Source organism: Mobula birostris, chromosome 9 (genome assembly GCF_030028105.1).
Source record: "Mobula birostris isolate sMobBir1 chromosome 9, sMobBir1.hap1, whole genome shotgun sequence".
Taxonomy (NCBI): domain Eukaryota; kingdom Metazoa; phylum Chordata; class Chondrichthyes; order Myliobatiformes; family Myliobatidae; genus Mobula; species Mobula birostris.
This window is the reverse complement of record NC_092378.1, coordinates 148,658,022-148,685,374: the sequence shown is the minus strand read 5'-3', so window position 1 is coordinate 148,685,374 and position 27,353 is coordinate 148,658,022. Positions and strand designations below refer to the sequence as shown.

At 44.1% G+C, this 27,353-nt stretch overlaps 1 protein-coding gene across 1 annotated transcript in view; it reads left to right on the top strand.

Annotated features, from left to right (window-relative positions):
• Positions 1-21,520: 21,520 nt before the first annotated feature.
• Positions 21,521-27,353, top strand: part of LOC140203181 (dynein axonemal assembly factor 5-like) — a 188,119-nt gene continuing 182,286 nt past the window's right edge. Inside the window, exon 1 of the mRNA XM_072269098.1 lies at positions 21,521-22,109. Within this exon, the coding sequence (XP_072125199.1) occupies positions 21,563-22,109 (547 nt within the window). The 5' untranslated portion in view covers positions 21,521-21,562. The remainder of the gene's footprint in view (positions 22,110-27,353) is intronic.

Sequence of the window (27,353 nt, the reverse complement as noted above, 5' to 3'; positions counted from 1 at the left end):
CATAACTGAAGGGAATATAGACATTCTGTTGGGCGCATGTCAAATTTAGAATCGGGTTTATTATTATCACTGACGTGAAATTTGCTGTTTTGTGGCAGCAGTACAAAGCAGTACATTAAAAATAAATAAATAGAGCAATATAGTGAGGTAGTGTTCATGGCTCAAGGACCACTCAGAAATCTGACAGAGGGGAAGAAGCTGTTCCTAAAACATTGAGTGTGCGTCTTCAGGCTCCTGTACCTCCTCCTTGATAGTAATAATGAGAAGAGGGCACGTCCTGGAATGGTGAGGTTCCTTCATGATGGATGTCGCCTTCCTGAGGCATGGCCTTTTGAAGATGTCCTCAGTGGTGGGGAGGCTAGTGTCCATGATGGAGCTGGCTGAGTTCACAACTCTCTGCAGCTTTCTCCAAGCCTGTGAATTGGTGCCTCCATACAAGTCATAACGAAGGGCCTCGACCTGGTATATTGACTGTTTATAGATGCTGCCTGCCCTGCTGAGTTCCTCCAGCGTTTTGTGTGTGATACTTTGCTAGGAGTGTATTGCAGACCTCAAAGCAACCAGTGAGAGATAGAGGAGAACATACAGAGATAGAATAATGATTGGTCATAATTCCAAATTCCCCAATATTAACTGAGATGATGTTTTGTGTGTTATTTGCTCGCTTTTTGTTGTTAGTATGATTTGTTCTTTTTATCGTATGTTGAGTGTTTGATGGTCTTTGTTGATAGGGTTTTTCTTTTCAACAGGTTCTATGGTATTTCTTTGCTTCAGGAAGGTGAATCTCAGGGTTGTATACTGTATACATACCTTGATAATAAATGTACTTTGAACTTTGAGATCACCAATCCCAAAGATTGGTGAGTTTGAAAACTTTCAAACATGGAAGTTTGTGGAGTAGAATTTTTAAAGTGCATCCTTTTGATGTGATACCTATACAGTCCTAATGGAGAAAAGGTGATATTATGCACTTAATCTTTGGGTAATTAACTGGACAAATGATAGGAGACCATATTATATATAATTCTGTTATTTAAGAAAATGTCCCAAGGCATGTAATTGATGAGTTATCAAAGATCAACACATGAGTCAACAGAGGCAGTATAGCAATGGTGTCATAGAGCTGGGTTAGAGATTTAGACAGCAATGAGAATCTTACACTTCTATGGAGAGTACAGTGGAGAGTATCCTAACTGGTTGCATCACAGCCAGTTGTGGAAAAAACCAAAGCCCAAGGATGGAAAGTATTACAGAAAGTAGTAGGCACAGCCCAGTCCATCACAGGCAAGTCCCTCTCCACCATTGAACACAGTTACGTGGAGCGCTGCCACATGAAGGCAGCATTTATCATCAAAGACCCCCACCATCCAGGCCATGAACCCTTCTCACTGTTATCATTGGGCAAGAGGTACAGAAGCCTTAGATTCCACGCCACCAGATTCAGGAACAATTATTGCCCTTCAACCATCAGGCTCCGGGACAGGCGTGGATATCTTCAATCCTATAATGGGGGAGTCTTGGGCCAGAGGGCATAGCCTCGGAACTGAGAGATGCCCATCTAGAACAGAGATAAAGAAGTATTTCTTTAGCTGGAGAGTGGTGAATCTGCAGAATTCATTGCCACAAATGACTGTGGAGGCATATTTAAGGGTATATTTAAGGCAGAGGTTTTTTGATTTGTAAGGGCTTCAAAGGTTATCGGGAGAAGGCAAAAGAATGGGTTTGGGATTGATGATGGAACAGCCATGACGAAGTGGTGGAATAGACTCGATGGGCTGAATGACTTAGTTCTGCTCCTATGTCTTATGAACTTATGGTCTATTTCTATGTGACTAGCTATTTTCATTTTATCATATCCCTAAAGTGCACTAAAAGGGGGGAGGGTGGTCTTCAAAGGTTACTTACCATTTCCAACACACCTTTAGTCCAATCACTTTGTCTTACCTCAGGTTTCCTGTCACCACCCTCCACAGAAAGTGGCCAAGCAAATTCTCTCAATAGAACAAGTGTGTTTCTACTTCCACTCAGAGGGCACATAAGAGTACTACTGCTAAGCTGTTTACATTATGACAATCAACATCAATAAAGATTTAACATTTCTCTCTCTCTCTCTCTCTACACTTATGACCGTGTGGCTAGGCACAGCTCAATAACTTCACAGCTCAACACGGAACGAATTCCACAACCTATAGACTCATTTTCAAGGACTCTACAACTCATGTTCTCAGTATTATTTATTTACTGTTGATTCATTATCATTATTTTGTTCTGTGCTTGCACAGCCTTGTCTTCTCTTGCTCGTTGATTGTTTCTCAGTCTCATTTGTGTGTAGCTTTTCATTGATTCTATTGTACAGTATTTATTTGTTGTACTGTGAATGCCCAAAGAAAATGAATCTCAGGGTAGTATACAGTAACATATACATACTTTGATAATAAATTTACTTTGAACTTTGAAACACCATCTGTAAGTTTGCTGATAATACAACTGTTGTTGGCAGAATCTCAGATGGTGACTGGGAGGACTACAGGAGCGAGATCGATCAGCTGGTTGAGTGGTATTGCAACAACAATCTTTCACTCAGTGTCGGTAAGACCGGGAATTGATTGTGGGCTTCAGGAAGGGGAGGTCACGTGAACACATACCCATCAGCAGTGGAAAGGATGATCAGCTTCAAGCTCCTGGGTGTCAACGTCTCTGAGGATTTATCCTGCGTCCAACATGTTGAAGCAAATTTGAAGAAGGCACACCAATGGCTATATTTCATCGGGCGTTTGCAGAGATTTGGTATGTCACCAAAGGATCTTGCAAGCTTCTACAGACATAGAGACATACATTTTAACAAGTTGCATCACCAACTGCTATGCAGGCACCAATGCGCAGGGTCAGCCAAAGCTGCAGAGGGTTGTAAACTCAGTCAGCTCCATCATGGGCACTAGTCTCCTCACTATCAAAGATATCTTCAAAAGGCAACGCCTCAAGAAGGCAACATCCATTATTAAAGGCGCCCACCAGCCGGGACATGCCTTCTTCCTATTGCTCAGGGAGGAGACACAGGAGTCTGAAGAAAGATATTCAACTTTTCAGCAACAATTTCTTCCCTTCTGCCACCAGATTTCTGAACGATCCAAGAACCTGTGAACATTACCTCATTATTTTGTTCATCTTTTGTACTACTTATTTAATTTATATACATTTCTCATCGTAATACAGCAATTTCTTCAGTCTTGCACGGTATTACAGCCTGGTTTGGGAACACGAGTGCCTTTGAGCAGTAGTGAAAGGCAGGGGATTCTGCCCCATACGATGTGGATAAAACCCACCAAACAATTGAGCACGTCTACATGAAATGTTGCTGTCAGAAAGCAGCATCCATTACCAAAGATCCTCACGACCCAGGCCATGCTCTTTTCTCGCTGCTGCCATCAGGAAGAATGCACTCACACCACCAGGTTCAAGAACAGTTACTACCCCTCAACCATCAGACTCTTGAGCAAAAGGAGATAACTACACTCTTCTAAGGACTCTTTACTCTTGTTATTTCATGCTCATTATTTATTGCTATTTACTTATATCTGCATTTGCACAGCTTGCTGTCCATTGATCCTGTTTACAGTTACTGTTCTATAGATTTGCTAAGTGTGCCCGCAGGAAAAAGAATCTCAGAGATGTATGAGGCGACATGTGTGTACTCGGGTAATAAATTTTACTTTAACTCTTGACTTTGACTTTGCCCTGCTGCTGCAAAACAACAAATTTTACGACATATGTCAGTGATGTTAAATCTGATTCTGCTTCTGGCAGATTTTGTTAATTTGGTGAACTAATGTGTGTCCTGCACAAACAGTAATTTGCAGTAAGAGATCAGGTCACAGAAGCACGATCAAATATCAAGTTTACAAACCTTTCTTCACACAACCCCTCAGTAGCATAGTGCAGTCAAATTCTAACTTCCAGAGCCCAGGATTAATATTCCAAGAAAACAAACGTTATCGGCTAGCGTAACACAATTATCACATAACAGTGACCAGGGTTCTATTCTGGTGCAGTCTGTTAGGAGTTTGTTTAATCTCCCTGTGATTGTGTGGGTTTCCTCTGGGTGCACTGGTTTCCTCCCACATTCCAAAGATGTACAGTGGGAAAATGATTTGTTGATCTCGTTACTGAAGATTCATTGTCACTGGACCTGCCACTCTGATCTGGCCCACTTTTTCATTAAACTGGTCCAACGTTACTTGGGTTTACTGGGAACTTCTTTTATCTATTACTATCTTATGTGGAGCGAGAGGGGGTTACGTGGTATTGTTGGATGTTTGTGTGAGCAAGGGCTGGGTTTGGGTTAGTAAGTTGTGGGCCTGCTATGTTGGCGCCAGGAGTGTACTGACACTTGTGGGCTGCCCAGCACAACCCTTGTTAATTTGATTCGATGCAAAAAACTCATTTCACTGTATGTGCACCTCAGGGGTGTGTGCTAAGCCCACTGCTGTACTTCAACTATCCCCATGTCTGTGTGGCTCAAGTACCATCTATTACTTTGCTGACGATACAAACATAGTTGGTGGAATGTCAGATGGAGATGAGAGGGCGTACAGGAGCGAGATATACCAGCTAGTGGAGTGTTGTCGCAGCAACAACCTTGCACTCAATGTCAGTAAGATGAAAGAGCTGATTGTGGACTTCAGGAAGGGTAAGATGAGGGAACACGAACTAATCCTCATTGAGGGATCGGAAGTGGAGAGAGTGAGCAGCTTCAAGTTCCTGGGTGTCAAGATCTCTGAGGATCTAACCTGGTCCCAACATATCAATACAGCTATAAAGAAGGCAAGACGGCTGCTATATTTCATTAGGAGTTTGAAGAGATTTGGTTTGTCAACTGAAACACTCGGAAACTTCTATAGATGTACTGCGGAGAGCATTCTGACAGGCTGCATCTCTGACTGGTACGTGGGGGCTACTGCACAGGACCGAAAGTTGAAGAAAGTTGTAAAATTAGTCAGCTACAACTTGGGTACTAGCCTCCATTGTATCCAAGGTATCTTCAAGGAGTGGTGCCTCAGAAAGCCAATGTCCGTTATTCAGGATCTCCATCACCCAGGACATGCCCCCGTCTCATTATTACCATCAGCAAGCAAGTACAGAAGCCTAAAGACACACACTCAGTGATTCAGGAACAGCTTCATCCCCTCTACCATATAGTTCAATGGACATTGAACACATGAACACTACCTCACTTTTTAAAATATATATTAAAATATATATGTGGAGGGGAGGAGAAGATGGTGGCGCGACGCAGCGCACGCGGCCGCTCTGAAATGATATCGGTATTTGTTAAGTAGGTACCATGCACAATCCTGATATGATGGAGGCAGACCTGAGAAGCACGGAGGAACATCTGGAGAAACTTCTGAAATGCCTGCTTCACTACTGCTGCTATTGTGCGATCGAGAATCTCCGGAGGGGAAGGCTCCAAATCCTCAGCTTTGCCTATTGCCTGTTGCCGGGGCTGGGGTCAAAGCACTCGGCACAGTTAGTGCTCGATGCTCGGTGTCGGAGGGCTGGTCAGAGGCTTGAAGTTTTCGTACGGACCCAAGAGTTGGCTGTGGTCGGGTGCTTCCAGGATGCTGCATCGGCAAGTTTGCGGTGCTGGAGGTTCATGGCAGGAAGAGTTTTTGTTCCTTCTACCGTCTGTGTGAGATGATGGCGCTTTTGAGAGACTAAGTCTTTTTTTTACCGTGCCCATGGTCTGTTCTTTATCAAATTACAGTATTGCTTTGCGCTGTTGTAACTATATGTTATAATTATGTGGTTTTTGTCAGTTTTTTTGGTCTTGGTTTGTCTTGTGTTTCTGTGATATCATTCTGGAGGAACATTGTATCATTTCTTAATGCATACATTACTAAATGACAATGAAAGAGGACTGCGTGTCCTCATAATCTAATCTAATCTAATTTAATTTCTGTTTTACACCGTTTTAAATCTATTTAATATAGATACTTCCTGTAATCGAGTTACTTATTTATGTCTTTCCTATATTTTTACACATTGCATTGAACTGCTGCTGCTAAGTTAACGCATTTCACGACACATGCCGATGATAATAAACCTGATTCTGATTCTGTTTTGATATTTGGAGGTATGTTTAGCAAAATAAAACAAAAAAAATCTTTATCTTTATGGATGATCGTCGTAGGTTGAATATTACATATCTGGGTTATAGCATAAAGATTATGGAGTCATAGAGTCATAGAAAACTACAGCACAGAAACTGGCCCTTCAGCCCATCTAGTCCATGCTGAACCATTTAAACAGCCTAGTCCCATCAACCTGCACTTGGACCATAGCCCTCCATACCCTTACCATCCATGTACTTATCCGAACTCACCTTAAATGTTGAAATCAACCCTGCATCTATCACTTATGCTGGCAGCTTGTTCCAGACTCTGAGTGAAGAAGTTTCTGTCTGTATCTTGTTTTACGGCAGTTGGCATCCAGCTTAATGGTGCATTACCGCCACGTGAAGAAGTTTTCCTTCATGTTTCCCTTAAACATTTCACCTTTCACACTTAACCCATGACCTCTAGTTGGAGTCCCACCCAACCTCAATGGAAAAAGCCTGTTTGCATTTGCCTTATCTATGCCCTTTATAATTTTGTATGGCATTCTCAAATCTTCTCTCAATTTTCTATGTTCCAGCGAATAAAGTTTTAATCTATTCAATCTTTCCTTATAACTCAGTTTCTCCAATCTCAGCAATGTCCTTGTAAATTTCCTCTGTATTCTTTCAATCTTATTTACATCTTTCCTGTACGTAGGTGAACAAAACTGCACACGATACTCCAAATTAAGCCTCACCAATGTCTTAAACAATTTCAACATAATATCCCATCTCCTGTACTCAGTACTTTGATCTATGAAGCCCATTGCGGCAAAACCTTTCTATACCATCCTATCTACCTGTGACACCATATTCAATACATTATGGACCTGTATACCCAGATACCTTTGTTTCTCTGCATTCCTCAGTGCCCTACTGCTCACTGTGCAAGACCTAATCTGATCGGTCCTCCCAAAGTTCAACACCTCGCACTTTCTGTATTAAATTTCACCTGATATTTTTCAGCTCATTTTCCAGCTGGTCCAGACCCTGCTGCAAGCTCTAATAGTCTTCCTCGCTGTCCACTACATCCCCAACCTCGGTGTCATCCGCAAACTTGCCGTTTCAGTTAACCACATTATCATCCAGATCATTGGTATAGATGACAAAGAACAACAGACCCAGCGCTAATCCTTGCAGCAGACCTCTAGTTAAAGCGGCAACCATCTACTACCACTCTCTGCCTTCACCCGCAAAGCCAATGTCTAATCCAATTTACTACCTCATCCTGAATGCCAAGCGACCGAACCTTCTTGACCAACCTCCCATGCGAGACCTTGTCAAATGCCTTGCCAAAGTCCATGTAGACAACATTCCACTGCCTTGCCTTCATCAACTTTCCTGGTAACTCCTCAAAGAACTCTAGAAGATTGGTTAGACCCGACCAAACGCGCACAAAGCTCTGCTGACTATCACAAATCAATCCCTGTCTATCGAAATGGTCATAAATCTGGTCTCATTGAATACCCTCCAATAACTTTCCCATTACAAATGTCAGGCTCGCCAGCCTGTAACTTCCTGCTTTATTCTTAGGGCCTTTCTTAAACAGCGGAACATTAGCTGTTCTCCAGTCCTCCGGCACCTCACCTGTTGCTGAGGATGTTTTAAATATCTCTGCGGGGGCCCCGGCAATTTCTGCACTTGCCTCCCACAGGGTCCAAGGGAACAGCTTGTCAGTCCCTGGGGATTGTCCACTCTGATCTGCCTGTAGACAGCCAACACCTCCTCTGTAATCTGTATAGGGTCCATGATCTCGCTGCTGCTTTGCCTCACTTCTATGGACTCTATATCCATCTCCCAAGTAAATACAGAAAGATCAAGTAGGATCTCCCCTATTTCATTTAGCTCCATGCGTAGATTACCATTCTGATCTTCCACTCAATCAATTTTATCCCTTGCAACCCTTTTGCTCTTAACATACCTATAGAAACCCTTAGGATTCTCCTTCACCTTGTTTGCAAGAGCAACTCTGTGCCTTCTCTTAGCCCTCCTGATTTGCCTTTTGTGTTAAAAACAAATTTAGTATCAACGCTTAACATGTCATTGTAAAAAAATGTTGGCACTGCACAACTGTTTAACCTTTTGCTCCTCCCTCCTAGTGGGCCCAGATCTCTCCACCTTATCAGCAGGATATTAATATCCCGCATGGTTATGACATTATTACTTCCCACAGTCTCCTTTGTCTGTGTAAACAAAACTCATTCTTGAACTGCCATCTAATAGCAGTTGTTGTTACTTTGATCTTTAGCGGCCAGCTTTTATCCAAATTACTTCAAGCAGCTCTTCCTCTGTTGTTTCGACCATTTTGATAGCTGTTATGCCATCTCTTAGTGTCACTCTTCTGCCAAGATTGCTATGTTTCTTTTGGAGAAAAATGCTCCAAGGTCAAGCTCTTGTCCATCTCCTGCACTCAAACATGTTTCTGTATTGACAGTAATGGCAGCTGTGCATACCCAGCATTCCTCCTGCTCAGGTCATCCTCTGACCCCCTTCCTATCTTTCTTACACTTGTCATTCTTTCTTTACCTAAAGAACTTTCTCTCCTCTTCCTGGACCAGCACTTACAAACAGCTCCGTTTCTTTCAGGTCCAGTCCAGGAACAAAGTTTCCACAAAATGTTTTTTTTTGTGCAAATTAAAGCATTGTAATTTGAATTTCACAGTAGCATAGTGGTTAGCACAATGCTTTACAGCCGCCAGTGACTAGGGTTCGATTTCCGCCGCTGTCTGTAAGGAGTTCATATGCTCCCCCCACGACCGCATGGGTTTCCTCCAGGTGCTCAGGTTTCCTCTCACGTTCGAAAGGCATACAGATGAGGGTTAGAGGGTTGTGGACATGATACATTGGCGCAGAAAGCATGGTGGTACTTGTGGGCCGCCCCCAGCACCTCCTCAGGATGTGTCGGCCATGGATGCAAATGCGCATTTCACAGAACGCTTTGATGAAAATGTGCCAAATAAACCTCAGACAGTCTAGTTCCATTGCGGTGCTGAGAGAGCACCGAGAAATAGTGCGGAAGGTCCGCAGCAGCGGTAACCATTTGTATGCTCAAAATGTACCTTATACTCTTCGGCAATCAAGAGTGATCAGTCGCCTGGGCTGATTTTAACTTTAATCAAAGTCAAAGTAAATTTATTATTGAAGCACGTATATGTTAACGTTTATGATCTTGAGGTTCATTTTCTTTCAGGCATTTGAAGTTCATGTTCAAGTTTACTGTTATCTGACTGTACATGTGAACGAAACAATGTTCCTCCAGACCACGGTGCAACCACAAAATGTATAACACACACACACAGCACATAAACCAAAATATTATGCTATAAATAAGTCAATAAAAATATAATTCAAAACGTATTTATTGAGATACAGCACTGTTTGGTCAATCTAAATGACGGCCCAGATAGACAGAAAAGAGACGGTGTTAGGATTCGGGACGAGCGCCGATTTCGCTCGCTCTCTGCGATGGTCACTCCTCTCTCCATGGCGCTGAGGCTATGAAGACCGTCCCGGCTGCTGTGCTCAGTGCCCACTAATATGATGGACAAGCAAAGCTTTGGGCCTGCTCCAGAGTTTGGATCAGAGGACTCAATTTTGGTTCAGAGTGTTGTTGTTTGCTTCAATTATTTGCATGATTTGTAGTTTTTTTTTCTGTTGTGCATTGGGTGTAGGTCTTTTAGTTTTTGTCTTTAATTGGGTTATTTCGGGTTTCTTGCTTTGTGGCTACCTGTGAGCAAGCAAATTTTAAGGTTGTTTATACATTCTTTGGTAATAAATGTACAAATGTTTGTACTTGAATCTTGGATAGACTCTTCTGGCCCTTCGATCCATGTCAACCAGCATTTCCCGATTTAATCCTAACCTGATCGTCGGACAATTTATAATGACCAATTAACCTACCAACTGTATGCCTTTGGACTGTGGGAGGAAACCACGCAGTCCCAGGGAGAACATACAGACAGTGGCGGGATTGAACCCAGGTCGCTGGTACTGTAAATCATTGTGCTAACTACTGCGCTAATGTATGTAGTAAAGTGCAGCACAGGTAAACAGCAAACAGTACAGTAAACAGCTCACTGTCCTGGTGATGAGACCTCGGTGCTGGCAAGGTATTCAGTAGGTTCACAGCCTGAAGGAAGAAGTTGCTACTCTGTCTGGCTGTCCTAGTCCTGATATTTCTGTACCTCCTTCCTGATGGTAGCGGATCAAAGAGATTGTGGGATGGGCGGTATGGATCCTCAACAACACTTTGGGCCCTTAAGAGGGAGGGATCCCCCAGTGATCCTCTCGGTGGTTTTTACTGTCCTCTGTAGGGTCTTCCGGTCCAAAGTCTTGCAGATTTCTTGCAGCATTTATAGGAAAAAAAGAAATACAATAGAATTTGTAAAAAATTGTAAACAACCAATGTGCAAAAGAAGGCAAATTGTGCAAATAAAAAAATTAAATGATTCTGAGAACGCAAGTTGTTGTGTCCTTGAAAGTGACTGTAGGTTGTGGAATCAGATCAGAGTTGAGTGGGTGAAGTTATTCTCGCTGGTAGGCAGGAGAATGGGGTTGAGAGCAATAACAAATCAGCCATGATGAAATGGCAAAGCAGAGTCAATGGGCTGAATGGCCAAATTCTGCTCCTATGTTTTATATCTTATGGTTGTAGAGTAATAACTGCTTCCGAACCTTTATTCCTTTCTTGCCTAACGTAGGGCATGGTATTTTAAAAAAGTCACACTGGGTTGACATTCCAGTCTAGTATTCCTTTGTGCTTAACCTGTGCCCTTTCACCTTCAAAGAATCTCAAATGCTCAGAGACCCCCTCAATACAGCACCAAGGTTTCTGTGCTCAAGGCTCCATGTGCGGGACTTGAACCCACAACCCACTGATTTGGAGGCTAGTGTCAAACCTACTAATATCTACTAATAAAGTAATGTGGAATTCCACATGCTTCAAAGGCCTGAACCAGGAGGCCAGAGACGCTGACCTTGTGGACTCCTGTCAACAGTCACATGCTTTCTACGTTACCAGCATTATTAACCAACTGGTTGATCATGATTTCAGAAAAATGTTCCACAAATGTATGGAATATTAGCCAGTATCTGAAAAGATACAACAACAGGTTAATATTTCAGGTATGTAACATCTTTATTGGGGCACGTGTTTTTGAAGCTGTGAGTGAAATGCTGTCTTTGGATGGAACATAAAAATATGCTTCCATTGTAATTTAAGTTTTCTGTCAGCATAGGAGTGATGTTACCAAATGCGGGAGGCTGCGCAATCAGAAACAGCTACTTTTGATCCAAAAGACTGTAACAGAGTTGTAAATTTATGGCAACTTATTCAAGGCTGCATGCTTAGTTGGCTGAGAGGTGCCACAGCAATAAACACTCACTCAGTATCAGCAAGACCAAGGAGGCGATTATTGAAGAAGAAACTAGAGGTCTATGAGCCAGTTCTCATCAGAGGATTAGAGATGAAGAGGGTCAGCATCTTTAAATTTCTCAGTGTTATCATATTTGGGGACCTGTCCAAGGTGCAGTATGTAACTGCCATTATGACAAAAGCACAGCAGCGCCTCTACTTTCTTAGGTGTTTGCATGGGTTTGGCAAACTTTGACAAACTTTTATAGCTGAGTGGCGGAGAGTATACTGACTAGCTGCAACACAGCCTGGTGTGGTAACACCAATGCCCTTAAGTGGAAAATCCTACAAAAAGTAGTGGATATTGCCCAGTCCATCACAGGTAAAGTCCTCCCCATCTTTGAGCACACCTAAATGAAGCACTGTCACAGGAAAGCAGCATCCATCATCAGAGCACCCTTCACCCGAGTCATGCTCTCTTCTCACTGCTGCCATCAGGAAGCAGGTACAGGAGCCTGAGGATTCACACCACCAGGTTCAGGAACAGTTATTACCCCTCATCTACCAGGCTCTTCAACTAAAGAGGATAACATCATTGACGTGGTCCCTGAACCTGTGGACTCACCTGCAAGGACTCTTCATCTCATGTTCTCAACATTTATTTATTAATTATTATTATTATTCCTTTAGTTTTGTATTTGCACAGTTTATTGTATTTTGCAAACTGGTTGAATACCCAAGTTGGTGTGGTCTTTCATTGATTCTATTATGGATTTATTGAGAAATTCATCAGAAAATGAATCTCAGAGTCGTATGTAGTGACATACATGAACTTTGATAATAAATTTACTTTGAACTTTGAAGATTTTTTTTGTCATTCTTCAGTACACAAGTGTAAAGGAGGAGAGACAGTTGTTACTCTGAATCCGATGCAGCATAAAAACACAATAAGCATAGAGAACAGAATTTTTTTTAAAAAGCACTATAAGTATAAGTAAATAAGATTAGTTTATGTGGAGAATTTTTTTCATTCATGAATGAGCTCAGAATGAGAGGAGTGGTAGAGCAGTAGAGCTACTAGGACTTGATGTTTCAATCCCTATGGTAAGTTGGTACTCTCGATGTTGGCAGTGGGCTTGGAGTGGTGATTAGGATCCAATGATTTAGTGAATTTTGATAGGTTGATTTTTTCTAAAATAGAACCAATATTACAAAAGAGATACCGAAGGAAAAGGCTCCTTGAACCTATCCTGCTGCTCAGTGCCTGATTCAACTTTCGTTAACAGTTCCACTTTCCCGCCCCTTCGCCAACAACCCTCAACCCGCTAATGGGTCAAGAATCGACATAAACCAGTGTTGAATGTATTCAGTGATACAATTCATGTAACTCTTTACAACTCCATTTTTTGGTAGATCCTTTGTATTTCTATATTTTTCCCATTAATGCCTGCAAGAAAATGGACTTCAGGGTAGTATATGGTGACATATATGTATTTTGATAATAAATGAGCTTTGATCCAATCTGCAGATCTGGAACATAGAATTTAGAACACAACAGACTTTCTTTCTGCTATTTTGTGTGATTTTGATCGGGGCAGACTGACTTGCGACCTGCAGTCAACGAATGACGCAGTGCTAAATTGAACTGAATTGAACTAAACTGAACATTCCTCGACTGTTTCAAGGACTCTGTGGTTTAGTGCGTTATATTCTGTGTGTTTCTCGCTCATTTTTTGCCGTTTGCAAGATTTATGCTTTTTTTGTGTGTTGTGTGTTTGATGTTTTCTTTGAATGGGTTGGTTCCATGGCGTTTCTTTGTTTCATGGCTGTCTGTGGGAAGACAAATCTCGGAGTTGTATACTGCATACTGTGACGATATCCTGAGTTATTCATTATGGACTGTGCTTTTAAAAAGAAAGAGAGAGTGTGCAGCTGCACAGCGCAAACAGCTTGTTACTGAGAGAGAGCGGGGCGAAGACTGCTCACAGTTGTTTGGGATTTCTGCAAGGACACTGCCAGCTTCTGAGTTCCTACAGAGAGAGAAGGGAGGAGTTACTTGATGGACAGCTGGTGTTCAGCACAACAGTATTTAAACCAGTGTAATTGTTTGTTTCACAGGACACGCAGACACACTAAGGTGTGGTGAAGTTACCACTATCCTGTTCAGGTGCCCATGACTGTGGGACTGATGATCGATTGTGAGGGATCGATCTATGATTATTAGTGTGTGAAAGAGTGACCCTGTGGAGTCTACCAGTGTGTCTAACCTTTGCCTGGGTTGGTAGACTATCACTTGAAGATGGTGCTCTTAAGTTGGTCAAGTTTGGCTAACTTGGAAGTTTCGGAGGACAACGGGAAGAATCAACAGTATCAGCTTACACGGACAACCACAACACCTCTCTCTCTCCCCATCACTACTCAACTCAATAACCACGAACTGAACTGATTTCATTTACCCATCATCGTAAGACTGTATCTTCACACAGAGAGTGGTGAATCTGTGGAATTCTCTGCCACAGGAAACATTTGAGGCAGTTCATTAGCTTTATTTAAGAGGGAGTTAGATATGGCCCTTGTGGCTAAAGGGATCAGGGGGTATGGAAAGAAGGCAGGTACAGGGTTCTGAGTTGGATGATCAGCCATGATCATACTGAATGGCGGTGCAGGCTCGAAGGGCTGAATGGCCTACTCCTGCACCTATTGTCTATGTTCCTATGTTTCTATGTATCCATTTACCCCTAGGCTTGAAGAAGCTTGGTTTTTATTTTTCCACACTTAGATATATAATCATTGCTAACCTGTTTGATATATCTGAATTTACATTACTGTATTGCGTAGTTACTAATAAACGAGCGTTAGTTAACAGCAATACCAGACGCCAAGGTGCTTTCCGTTTCTGCTGGTTCTTTAACCCGTTACGGGGTACGTAACAATACATACATGGTTAATAAATGTATTTGAACCTTTGACCTTTCAGGCCTCAATACACTGACATTTTAACTGACTCCAAGATTAGTCTGACCCTTCCCTCCCACAGAGCGCTTTGTCTTTCTTTCATCCATGCGCCTAACTGAATCTCTTAAATGTCCCTAACGCATCTGCCTCTACTACCACCTCTGGCAGGGTGTTCCATGCAGCTACCACCACCTCTGGCATCTCACCCCTATACTTTCCTTCAATCACCTTAAAATTACACCCCCTCGTATTAGCCATTTCCACCCTGGGAAAAAGTCATTGGCTGTCCACTCTATCTCTGCCTCTTATCATCTTGTACACCTCTTTATCAAGTCACCTTTCATTCTCCTTCAATCCAAAGAGAAAACTCCTGGCTCGCTCAACCTATCCTCATTGGACATGTTCTCTAATCCAAGCAGCATGCTGATAGATCTCCTCTGCACCTTCTCTAAAGCACATGCTTCCTCCACAGCGAGGCAACCAGAACTGAACACAATGCTCCAAGTACGGTCTAACGCAAGTTTTATAGGGCTCCAAACTAATCTCGTGGCTCTTGAACTCAGTCCCCCAACGAACGAGGACCAACCCAGCAAATGCCATCTTCCCCACCCTATCAACTTGTGCTGCAACTCTGATTGACAATACTTCTCAACAGCGCCATAAGTATAGATGCTTTCCAAATCCAAGTTGTCCCACTGCATCTCAATACATGCAAAATAATGAATGAGTGAGGCCCTTCGTTGGTCAGGGTCGATATGGATGCTTCGTCCCTGTTGCAGAAACATAGAAAACTTACAGCACAATACAGGCCCTTCAGCCCACAATACTGCGACAAACATGTACTTAATTTAGAAATTACCTAGGGTTACCCATGGCCCTCTATTTTTCTAAAGTCCATGTACCTACCTAAGAGTATCTTAAAAGACAAACCAATCTTCCATCCTTGGATTCACTTTACACCACATGCTGTCGGAGCAATCAAAGACACGACCCATCCAGCCAACACACTTTTCGTCCCTCTTCCCTCCGGGAGAAGGCTCAGGAGCTTGAAGACTCGTACGGCCAGATTTGGGAACAGCTTTTTTTAGATTATGAGGACACTCAGTCCTCGTTTATTGTCATTTAGAAATACATGCATTAAGAAATGATACAATGTTCCTCCAGAGTGATATCACAAAAAAAAGGACAAACCAAAGACTAACACTGACAAGACCACATAATTATAACATATAGTTACGGCAGTGCAAAGCAATACCGTAATTTGATAAAGAGCAGATCATTGGCACAGTAAAAAAAAGTCTCAAATTTCCGATCGACTTTGGATAATCCCGATAGCAGGCGGCAAAAGGGAGAAACTCTCCCTGCCATAAACCTCCAGGCGCCGACAACTGCTGATGCATTGGAAGCACCCGACCACAGCTGACTCTGAGTCCGTCCGAAAACTTCAAGCCTCCGACCAGCCCCTCCAATACAGCCTCCTGAGCACCATCCTCTGCCAAGCACTTCAACCCTGCCCCGGCTGCCGAGCAACAAGCAAAGCCGAGTACTCGGGGCCTTCTCCTCCGGAAGTTCTGGATCACACAGTAGCAGCAGCAGCGAAGAAGGCATTTCAGAAGTTTCTCCAAATGTTCCTCTGTGCTCTCACGTCTGACTCCATCAAATCAGGGTTGTGCAGGGCACCCTACTTGACAGGTAACAGATATCATTCACCAGAGTGGCCGCTGCACGCTGCGTCGCGCCGCCATCTTCTCCTCCTCCTATAAAGCTTCTTTCCAAATGTGATAAGACTGCTGAACGGATCCTGACCCGGATCTGAACCGTACCCTCCAAATATCCGGACTTGCCTCTCGGTTTCTTTGTGTTACCTTACTTTCCCTTTTCTATTTTCTATTTATGATTTATAATTTAAATTTTTAATATTTACTATCGATTTGTACTCAAGGGAGCGGGAAGCGCAGAATCAAATATCGCTGTGATGATTGTACGCCCTAGTATCAATTGTTTGGTGACAATAAAGTAAAGTAAAGTAAAGCAAAGTAAAGACCCTAATGTATCCGCCTCCACCACCATCACCGGCAGCCCATTCCATGCACTCACCAAAACTCTGCGTAAAAAAATTACCCCTGACATCTCCTCTGTACCTACTTCCAAGCATCTTAAAACTGTGCCCTCTTGTGTTAGCCATTTCAGCCCTGGGAAAAAGCCTCTGACTATCCACAAGATCAATGACTCACATCATCTCATACACCTCTATAAGGTCACCCCTCATCTTCCGCTGCTCCAAGGAGAAATGGCCGAGTTCACTCAACCTATTCTCATAAGGCATGCCCCCCAATCCAGGCAACATCCTTGTAAATCTCCTCTGTACCCTTTCTGTAGTATCCACATCCTTCCTCTAGTGAGGCGACCAGAACTGAGTATTCCTAATGGGGTCTGATCAGGGTCCTATGTAGCTGTAACATTACGTCTCGGCTCTTAAACTCAATCCCACAGTTGTTGAAGGCCAATGCACCGTATGCCTTCTTAACCACAGAGTCAACCTGTGCAGTAGCTTTCAGTGTCCTATGGACTCAGACCCCAAGATCTCTCTGATCCTCCACACTGCCAAGAGTCTTACCATTATAGTATGGGTACCAGAACAGATCCCTGAGGTACACCACTGGTCACCGACCTCCTTGCAAAATACGACCTGTCTACAACCTCTCTTTGCTATCTGTGAGCAAGCCAATTCTGGATCCACAATGCAAGATCTCCTTAGATCCCATGCCTCCTTACTTTCTCAATAAGCCTGGCACGGGGTACCTTATCAAATGCCTTTCTGAAATCCATATATACTACATCTACTGCTCTACTGTCATCAATGAGTTTAGCCAAATCCTCAAAAATTCAATCAGGCTCGTAAGGCACGAGCTGCCTTTGACAAAGCCAGGCTGACTATTTCTAATCATATTATACCCCTCCAAATGTTCATCAATCCTGCCTCTCAGGATCTTTTCTATCAACTTACCAACCACTGAAGTAAGACTCACTGGTCTATAATTTCCTGGACTATCTCTACTCTTTTTCTTGAATAAGGGAACAACATCTGCAATCCTCCAATCCTCTGGAACCTCTCCCGTCCCCATTGGTGACGCAAAGATCATCACCAGAGGCTCAGCAATCTCCTCCCTCGCCTCCACTTGTAGCCTGGGTCACAAGATGGAGACTTATCCAACTTGATGCTTTCTAAAAGCTCCAGCATATCCTCTTTCTTAATATCTATACGCTCAAGCTTTTCAGTCCGCTGTAAATCATTCCCTACAATTACTAAGATCCTTTTCCATTGTGAATACTGAAGCAAAGTGTTTGTTACGTACCTCTGATATCTCCTCCGGTTCCATACACACTTATCCACTGTAACACTTGATTTGTCCTATTCTCTCATGTCTCATCCTCTTACTCTTCACATACTTGTAGATTGCCTTGGGGTTTTCTTTAATCCTGCTCGCCAAGGTCTTCTCATGGCCCCTTCTGGCTCTGCTAATTTCACTCTTAAGCTCCTTCCTGCTAGCCTTATAATTTTCTAGATCTCTATCATTACCTAGTTTTTTGAACCTTTTGTAAGCTTTTCTTTTCTCCTTCACTAGATTTTCAACAGCCTTTGTATAGCACGGTTCCTGTACCCTACCATCCTTTCCCTGTCTCATTGGAATGTACCTATGCAGAATGCCACGCAAATATCCCCTGTACATTTGCCACATTTCTGCCGTACATTTCCCTGAGAACATCTGTTCCCAATTTATGCTTCCAAGTTCCTGCCTAATAGCCTCATATTTCCCCTGACTCCAATTAAACGCTTTCCTAGCCTCTCCAATGCTATGGAAAAGGAGATAGAGTTGTGATCACTATCTCCAAAATACTCTCCAACTGAGAGACCTGACACCTGACCAGGTTCATTTCCCAATACCAGCCTCTCTTCTTGTAGGCTTATCTACATATTGTGCCAGGAAACCTTCCTGAATACACCTACAAACTCCACCCCATCTAAACCCCTTGCTCCAGGGAGATGCCGGTCAATATTTGGGAAATTAAAATCTCTCAGCACGACAAGCCTGCTATTATTACACCTTTCTGGAATCTGTCTCCCTATCTGCTCCTTGATGTCCCTGTTACTATTGGATGGTCTATAAAAAACACCCAGTAGAGTTATTGACCCTTTCCTGTTTCTAACTTCCACCCACAGAGACTCTGTAGACAATCCCTCCATGACTTCCTCCTTTTCTGCAGAAGTGACACTATCTCTGATCAGCAGTGCCACACCCCCACCTCTTTTGCCTCCCTCCCTGTCCTTTCTGAAACATCTATAGCCTGGCACTCTAAGTAACTATTCCTGCCCCTGATATATCCAAGTCTCTGTATTGGCCACAACATCATAGCTCCAAGTACTGATCGGTGCTTTAAGCTCATCTGCTTTGTTCATGATGCTTCTTGCATTAAAATAGACACATCTCAAACCATCAGTCTGAGCGTATCCCTTCTCTATCACCTGCCTATCCTCCCTCTTTCACTGTCTCCAAGCTTTCTCTATTTGTGAGTCAACCACCCCTTCGTCCATCTCTTCAATTCTGTTCCCACCCCCCAGCAATTCTAGTTTAAACTCTCCCCAATAGCCTTAGCAAACCTCTCTGCCAGGATATTTGCCCCCCTCGGATTGAAGTGCAACTCGTCCTTTTCGTACAGGTCACACCTGCCCCAGAGGAGGTCCCAATGATCCAGAAATCTGAATCCCTGACCCCTGTTCCAATTCCTCAGCCACACATTTATCCTCCACCTCACTCTATTCCTATACTCACTGTCACATGGCATAGGCAGTAATCCCGAGATTACTACCTTTGAGGCCCTGCTTCTCAACTTCCTTTCTAACTCGCTGTAGTCTGTTTTCAGGACCTCCTCCCTTTTTTCTACCTATATTGTTGGTACCAATATGTACCACAACCTCTGGCTGTTCACCTTCCCACTTCAGGATATCGTGGACGCGATCAGAAACATCCTGGACCCTGGCACCTGGGAGGCAAAGTACCATCCGTGTTTCTTTCCTGCATCCACAGAATCGCCTGTCTGACCCCCTAACTATAGAGTCCCCTACTACTGCTGCCATCCTCTTCCTTTCCCTACCCTTCTGAGCCTCAGGGCCAGACTCTGTGCCAGACGCACGGTCACTATTGCTTCCTCCTGGTAAGCCGTCCCTCCCAACAATACTCAAACAGGAGTACTTATTGTTAAGGGGGACAGCCACAGGGGTACTCTCTAGTATCTGACTCTTTCCCTTCCTTGTCATGATTGTTACCCTTGTCTCTCCCGAGGACCCGGTGTGACTACTTGCCTATAGCTCCTCTCTATCACCTCCTCACTTTCCCTGACCAGATGAAGGTCATCGAGCTGTGTCTCCGTGTTGTCTACGTGATATGCAAGCCGGGGCAGTACGATATGGAGAGCAAGCCATTGCTCAAAGTAGCAGGCTCCCACTCTCTACGCAGTTGATAAATCCAAAGGAATGGTAGAGACCTACTACAGGTTGGCACCAGCAGCATCGCAGGAGTAAGCAGTCGGCATTGAATTCAACACAGGAGTGCCTTAGGGACTCCATCTCCATAGTGGGTATAGCCAAAGGCAGCGGAGGTTTGAGATCAGAGTTTTCTTTCTCCTATATGAGCTGCACACCACAGCTGACAAGCCCCATCTGCCCGATATAACTGGTTTTAAGGTACCAGTGACCCACCTTTGTCCCTTCTCCTGTCTGTAGAAAAGGCTCAACTGAACTGAGTAGCTAAGTCACACATGAATGTCAGGAGCTTGAGTTGGTTGTCAGAGGCTATTTGAGACACACGCCACTGGGAGCATTTAATAGGTAGTGGGAGCTTATCCCCACTACCACCCCTGCCAGCTATATCAAAATTAAGAAACCAGCTACAATAATAAACCAACAGCAGTTTAGATAGACAAAGATGGCAGCTGCCATGCCCTTCAAGTTGTCCAAGTCAAAGTCAAGTTTACTGTCATATGGACAAGTAAGTGTATCCACAGGTGTAATGAAAAACTTACTTGTAGCAGTATTACAGGCATACAAATAGAATTTACAAGGGCCGAGGGGGCACGTCGACTCAGACCACGAGAGGCCTGCGTCAGGCATTTTCATGCCTTACAAGGCGCAGATTGGAAGTCTGTGTGGGGCGCCACTCCTCGAACAGACTCGAGCAATGTGTGATTAAGTTCCTTGCTCAAGGGCACAAACACGCTGCCACAGCTGAGGCTCGAACTAGCGACCTTGAGATCACTAGACGAACGCCTTAACCACTTGGCCATGTGTACAAGGAAAATATGAATTAAACATAGATTACACACATTTTTCAAGAAAATAAAACAACTGGAACAAAAATGTCCATTTTATTGCAAAGTACTTGGAGTGCCGCTGAACTGTAGTTGAAAGTTCAAAATAAATTTATTGTCAAAGCCCACCAGATTCATTTTCTCGTAGTCATTCAGAGTAAATACAAAGAAACACAATAAAATCAATGAAAAACTGTACAAAAAGATAAACAAACAATGTCTAAAAGAACAAAAAATAAGAAAAAGTAATGGGGATGGTGCCAGATGGTTCAAGAACTGAATGGTTGAAGGGAAGTACTGGTGTGGCTTTTGTACCTCCTGCCTGATGTGATAGCCTAGATAATGATGGATGGTGCCTTCTTGAAGCAGTGCCATTGCCTGACTTAGGAATGTTCCTTTACTTACACTGGACAAAAATCCTGTAAGTTCTCAGCCAACAAGGAACACTTTACTCCAGGGGTTCAAGGAAGCATGTCAACACCCTCTCAAGTGCACTTCGGGATGGGCAATAAATGGGCGCTTTGCAGCCTTGCTATAATGAATAAAGTAGATAAGATTCAGTTAGAAATTCCAAGTTCACAATGTAGGAACCAGGCTTGAGTTTCAAGAATTCTGTACAATCCACTGGAGACTGGAGGACGGTGTCAATAAAGTTGATTTGTTGAAGAGCCGTCAAACGTGTCCTTGGTAACGGTCGCAAAGAAGCGGCGTGGTTGCTACTGGCGACGGCGAGCATGGCGGAGTCCCCGGTGGATGCGGAGGTTGAGCAGGCGGCCGAGGTGTGCCAGGCACTTGGCCGCCATCTGAACTGCCTGAGCAGCGAGAGCGAGAGCAAGAGCTCAAGGCGCCGGGCGCTCGAGTGCATCCGAGCCGAGGCGGCGGAGCGGCAGCTGCCGAGCGGAGTGCGGCAGCGGGTGCTGGCCACCCTGCTGCGGCCTTTGCTCAGCGCCCTAAGCGACCCGGCCGAGCGCTGCCGGGAGCTCAGCATCTGCACCCTGGCCGAGCTGCTGCGCGCCGTGCCGCGGCCCCACGAGGTGCTGCCCTACCTGCTGCCGGCCATCGTGCAGCGCCTGGGCCTGCCCGAGTTGGCCGAGCCGGCTGAGGAGCTGCGCTTGGCCCTGGTCGAGTTGCTGGTGTTCGTGGTCGAGCTCTGCGGCGCCCGGCTGGCTTCCTACCTGGACGACATGGTCAAGATCTTGCAGAGGACCATCGTCGACCCCTTCCCCGAGGTCAAGAAGAAGAGCTGCGAATGTGCAGCCAAGTATGCGAAATGGACCCCTGGTAAGTGTGGGCTTTGGCCCCTTCCCATGAGAGGCTCGTCTAAAAAGTCAGGAGACATGGGATCCTTGGAAACTTGACTACGTGGATTCGGAATTGACTTGTCCGCATAAGGCAGAGGGTGGAAATAGATGGGGATTGGTGGCTAATAGTTTTCCACAGGGGTGTGTTCTAGGAGCCCCGTTCGAGATTGCTTAATGTCATTCCAGCACACAAATGTAAAGGAGAACAAAGTAATTGTTAATTCGAATCTACTATAGGAAAAAAAGATAAAGAGCATGGTAATAAACACAATAAGTGTAAATTAGTATGACACATGTCTGTAAAGTGATGCTAGGGACAGGAGTGTCTGCATATGGTGACTGATGAGAAATGATAAAGTAGTGGTGGCTGTGGGTGTGGAGGAACAATAATGGATGGAGGTGTTATCAGTCTTACTGCTTGGATTTGCCTTTTGAGTCTGGTGATCCTGGTGTTGATGCTACAGAGCCTCCCCCTAATGGGAGTGGGACAAACAGTCCATGAGCAAGATTGGTGGGGTCCTTCATAATATTACTGGCCCTCTTCTGGCATCTTTTTGCATATATGTCCTTAATTCAAATTTTAATGCATTGGGCAGTTTTGACTACCCGTTAAGAGAGCCTTCCTGTCTGTTGCAATGCAGTTATCATACCATGCACTGATGCAGCTTGTTAGGATGCACATCTGTAGAATGAGGCGACTGTAGATGCGCATAATCCAGCTCTCTTCAACTTCCTCAGAAAGTAGAGGTGTTAGTGAGCTTTCCTGATTGCGTATGATGTGTTCTGGGACCATGAGATGTGCACTCCCAGTAGTTTGAAACTGCTTGCTCCATTGTAAGGAGGGAGTGAGTGGTGTGAGTCCTCCTAAGTTGATAACCATCTCCTTTGTCTTAATGCCGTTGAGGAAGGGGTTACAGGCCTGACATCAGGCCTTGAGGTCTTCCATCTCTTCTCTGTAGGCAGTCTCATGGTTGTTGGTGATGAGCCCCACCCCTGTCATGTTATTAGTAAACTTGATGTTATTGCTTGGGTGTTTGCCTGTAGTCATGTGTGAGCAGTGTATGCATCAATGGGTTCAGCACTGAGTCCCGTTGGGTATACGCGTTGAGGATGATGGTTGTGCATTTTGTAATTTTTGTAAGTGACGGATGAGGAAGTGGGAGGGTGGGTTAGTAAGTTTGTCAATGACGCAAGGTTTGTTAGAGTTGCAGGTGGTGCGGCAGGCTGCTGTAGGTTACAAAGGGATATTGACAGGATGCAGAGCTGGGTGGAGAAATGGCAGATGGAATCGAATCTGGAAAAGTATGAAGTGATATACTTTGGAAGATCAAACTTGAGGTAGAGTAAAAGGTTCTAAGCAGACCTCTTGTCAGTGTGGGATCCAAGTCCGTAGATTCCTCAAAGTTGATAGGGTGGTTTGGGGGGGGGGGGGGGGGGCGTGGTCAGCCTTCATTAGTCAGGGAATTGAATTCAAGAGGGTTGAGGTAATGTTGCAGCTCTGTAAAACCACAAACAAGAGAAAATCTGCAGATGCTGGAAATCCGGCAACACACACAAAATGCTGGAAGAACTCAGCAGGCCAGGCAGCATTTTGTGTATGCAGCTCTGTAAAACTCTGGTCAAACCACACAGAGTATTGTGTTCAGTTCTCGTCCCTCATAGAAAGGATGTGGAAGCTTTAGAGAGGGGGCAGGGGAGATTTATCAGGATGCTGCCTGGATTGGCGAGTATGACATATGAAGAAAGGTTGAGGAGCTGGGCTTTTTTCTTTGGAGTGAAGGACGATGAGAGGTGTATAAAATTGAGTGACGTGGATAAAATGGACGTTCAGCACATTTTTCCTGGTAAGAAAAGTGGAGGGTGTATAGGAGGGAAAGGTTAGATTGATTGTGAACTAGGTTTGTATTGGTCAGCACAATATCATGGGCCAAAGGGCCTGTATCGTTCTATGTTCTATCTCTGCTAATGGACTGAAGAAGCACCAGATTGCCTTAAGTGTTGTTAAAACATCAAACAAAAACTCCTCCAGTTTTCTCAGAACTATCTCAATGCACTATAAGACCATGAGACAGAGGAGCAGAATTAGGCCATTTGGCCCATTGAGTGCTCCACCATTCCAACATGGCTGATTTATTTTCATCTCTCAACCACATTCTCACGCCTTCTCTCGATAACTTTTCATGATCTGACTAATCAGGAACCTATCAACCGCCATTTTAAATGTACCCCATGACCTGGCCTTCACAGCTGCCTGTGGTAATGAATTCCACAGATTCAACACCCACTGGCTGAAGAAATTCCTCTTCACCTCTGTTCTAAAGGGACTGTCTTCTATTCTGAGAGTGTGCCCTCTGGTTTTAGGCTCTCTCAATACTGGAAGCATCCTCTTTATGTTCACTCTATCTGGGCCTTTCAATATTCTGTAGGTATCAATGAGATCCGCCCTCATTCTTTTAAATTTGAGGCCCAGAGTCATCAAATGCTTTTCACACATTAACCCGTTCATTCTTAGGATCATTCTCATAGACATCCTCTGGTTCCTCTCCAATGCCCGCACATACTTTCTTTAATATGTGGTCCAATACTCCAAATGTGGTCTGACCAATGGCTTATAAAGTCTCACTAATTTAAAAGGAATCTCATGAAAGTACTCCTCAATCTCTTGAATAATAATGATAGTTTGCCGAAATCAAATTATCTGCTCATTATCACATGGGATCTTGTTGTGCATCCAAATTAGGGATCTGGAGCAGCAACTGGATGATCTTCAGCTTGTACAGGAGAACGAGGATATAATTGATCAAAGTTATAGGGAGGTAGTCACCCTGAAGTCGCAGGAGGCGAGTAGCTGGGTGACCATCAGGAGAAATGGAAATAGGCAGTTAGAGCATTTCCTGTGGCCCCTGTGGCCATTTCCCTCAAAAACAAGTATACCACTTAGGTATACCTCCTGACGAAGGCTCTCGGCCTGAAACGTCGACTGCACCTCTTCCTACAGATTCTGCTTGGCCTGCTGCGTTCACCAGCAACTTTGATGTGTGTTGCATACCACTTAGGATACTTTTGTGGAGGATGACCTCCCGGGAGAATGCCATGGCCACCGGGTTACAGGCATGGGTCCATGATGCAGAAGGGAAAGAGAAGAAGGGAGTAGTAATGATGGGGCACTCAATAGTGGGGGGAACAGACAGGAGATTCTGTGGATGTGAACGGGACACCTGGATGGTTTGTTGCCTCCCAGGTGCTAGGGTCAGGGAGGTCTCAGATCACGTCCTCAACATTTTGGAGAGGGAGGGGGAGCAGCCAGATGTCTTGGTACATATTGATACCAATGACATAGGAAGGAAAAGAAATGAGGTCCTGAAAAGAGAATTCAGAGAGCTAGTTAGGAAGCTGAGAAGCAGGACCTCCTGGGTAGCAATTTCTGGATTGCTGCCTGTGCCACGCGCCAGTGAGGGTAGAGGCAGGATGATTTGGCAGATAAATGCATGTCTGAGAAGCTGGTGTAGGGGGCAGGGCTTCAGGTTCTTGGATAACTGGGATCTCTTCTGGGCGAGGTATGACCTATTCAAAAGTGACGGGTTGCACCTGAACCGAAAGGGGACTAATATCCTCGCGGACAAGTTTGTTAGAGCTGTTGGGGAGGGTTTAAACTAACTTGGCGGCGGTGGGGGGTGGGAACCAGAGTGAAGGGACTCAGGATAGGACAGATGGTAAAACGTAAAGATAACGTGCAGTCAGATTGTCAGGAAGGGCAGGCAGGTGATGGGACTTAGTTGCAGCCAACAGTTTGAGTATCAGGTCATTATGGATGAGAGTCAGAAAGGACAGCAAATACAGTACTCAAGGTGTTGTATCTAAATGCACGTAGTATAAGAAATAAGGTGGATGATCTTCTTGCAATATTACAGATTGCCAGGTATGATATTGTGGCCATCACTGAATTGTGGCTGAAGGTTGGTTGAGCTGAATGTCCAAGGTTACAGGTTGCATGAAAGGGATAGGAAGGTAGGCAGAGGGGGTGGTGTGGCTCTACTGGTAAAGAATGGCATCAGATCAGTAGAATGATGTGACACTGTATCGGATAATGTTGAATGCTTGTGGGTTGAGTTAAGAAACTGCAAGGGTAAAAGGATGTTTATGGCAGTTATATACAGGCCTCCCAACAGTGGCTGGGAGGTGGACCACAAGTTACAATAGGAAATAGAAAAGGTGAGTCAAAAGGACAGTGTTATGGTAGTTATGGGAGATTTTAACACACTGGTCGATTGGGAAAATCAGGTTGGTAATGGATCTCAAGAGAATGAGTTTGTTGCATGCCTAATAGATAGCTTTGGAGAGCAGTTTGTCACTGAGCCTACTGGGGGATCAGTTATACTGGATTGGGTGTTATGTAATGAACCAGAGGCGATTAGGGAGCTTAAGGTAAAAGAACCCTCAGGAACCAGTGATCACAAGAGTTCAACATGAAATTTGATACGGAGAAAGTAAAGTCTGATGTAGCAGTATTTCAGTGGAGTAAGGAAAATTGCAGTTGTATGAGAGAGGAGCTAGCCAAGGTAAATTGGAAGGAGCTGCTGGCAGGGATGTCAGCAGAGCAGCAATGGTTGCGTTTCCAGGAAAAATGAGGAAGGTGCTGGACATGTGTATTTCAGAAATGAAGAAATACTCAAATAGTACAACTGTGGCTGACAAGAAAAGTCAAAGCTAATGTAAAAGCAAAAGAAAGTGCATACAACAAAGTAAAAATTAGTGGGAAGATAGAGGATTGGGAAATTTTTAAAAACCTACAGTGAGCAACTAAAAAAATCATTAGAAGAGAAAAGATGAAATGTGAAAGCAAGCTCGCAAATAATATCACAGTGGATAGTAAAAGTTTTTTCGTCGACCGATCTTTTCCACGGATGCTGCCCGACCTGCTGAGTTCCCCCAGCGTGTTGTGAGTGAAGTTTTTTCAAGTATGTTAAAAGTAAAAGAGTGGATATAGGACCACTAGAAAATGAGGCAGGAGAAATAATAACAGGGGACAAGGTGATGGCTGCTGAAATAAACATCAGTCTTTGCTGTCCAAGACACCAGCAGTATGCCTGATGTTGTAGTGTGTAAAGGAGGAGAAGTGAGTGCAGTTATTGTTACAAGAGGGAAGGTGCTCAAAAAGTTGAAAGACCTAAAGGTACATAAGTCACCTGGACCAGATGAACTGCACCCTAGGGTTCTGAAAGAG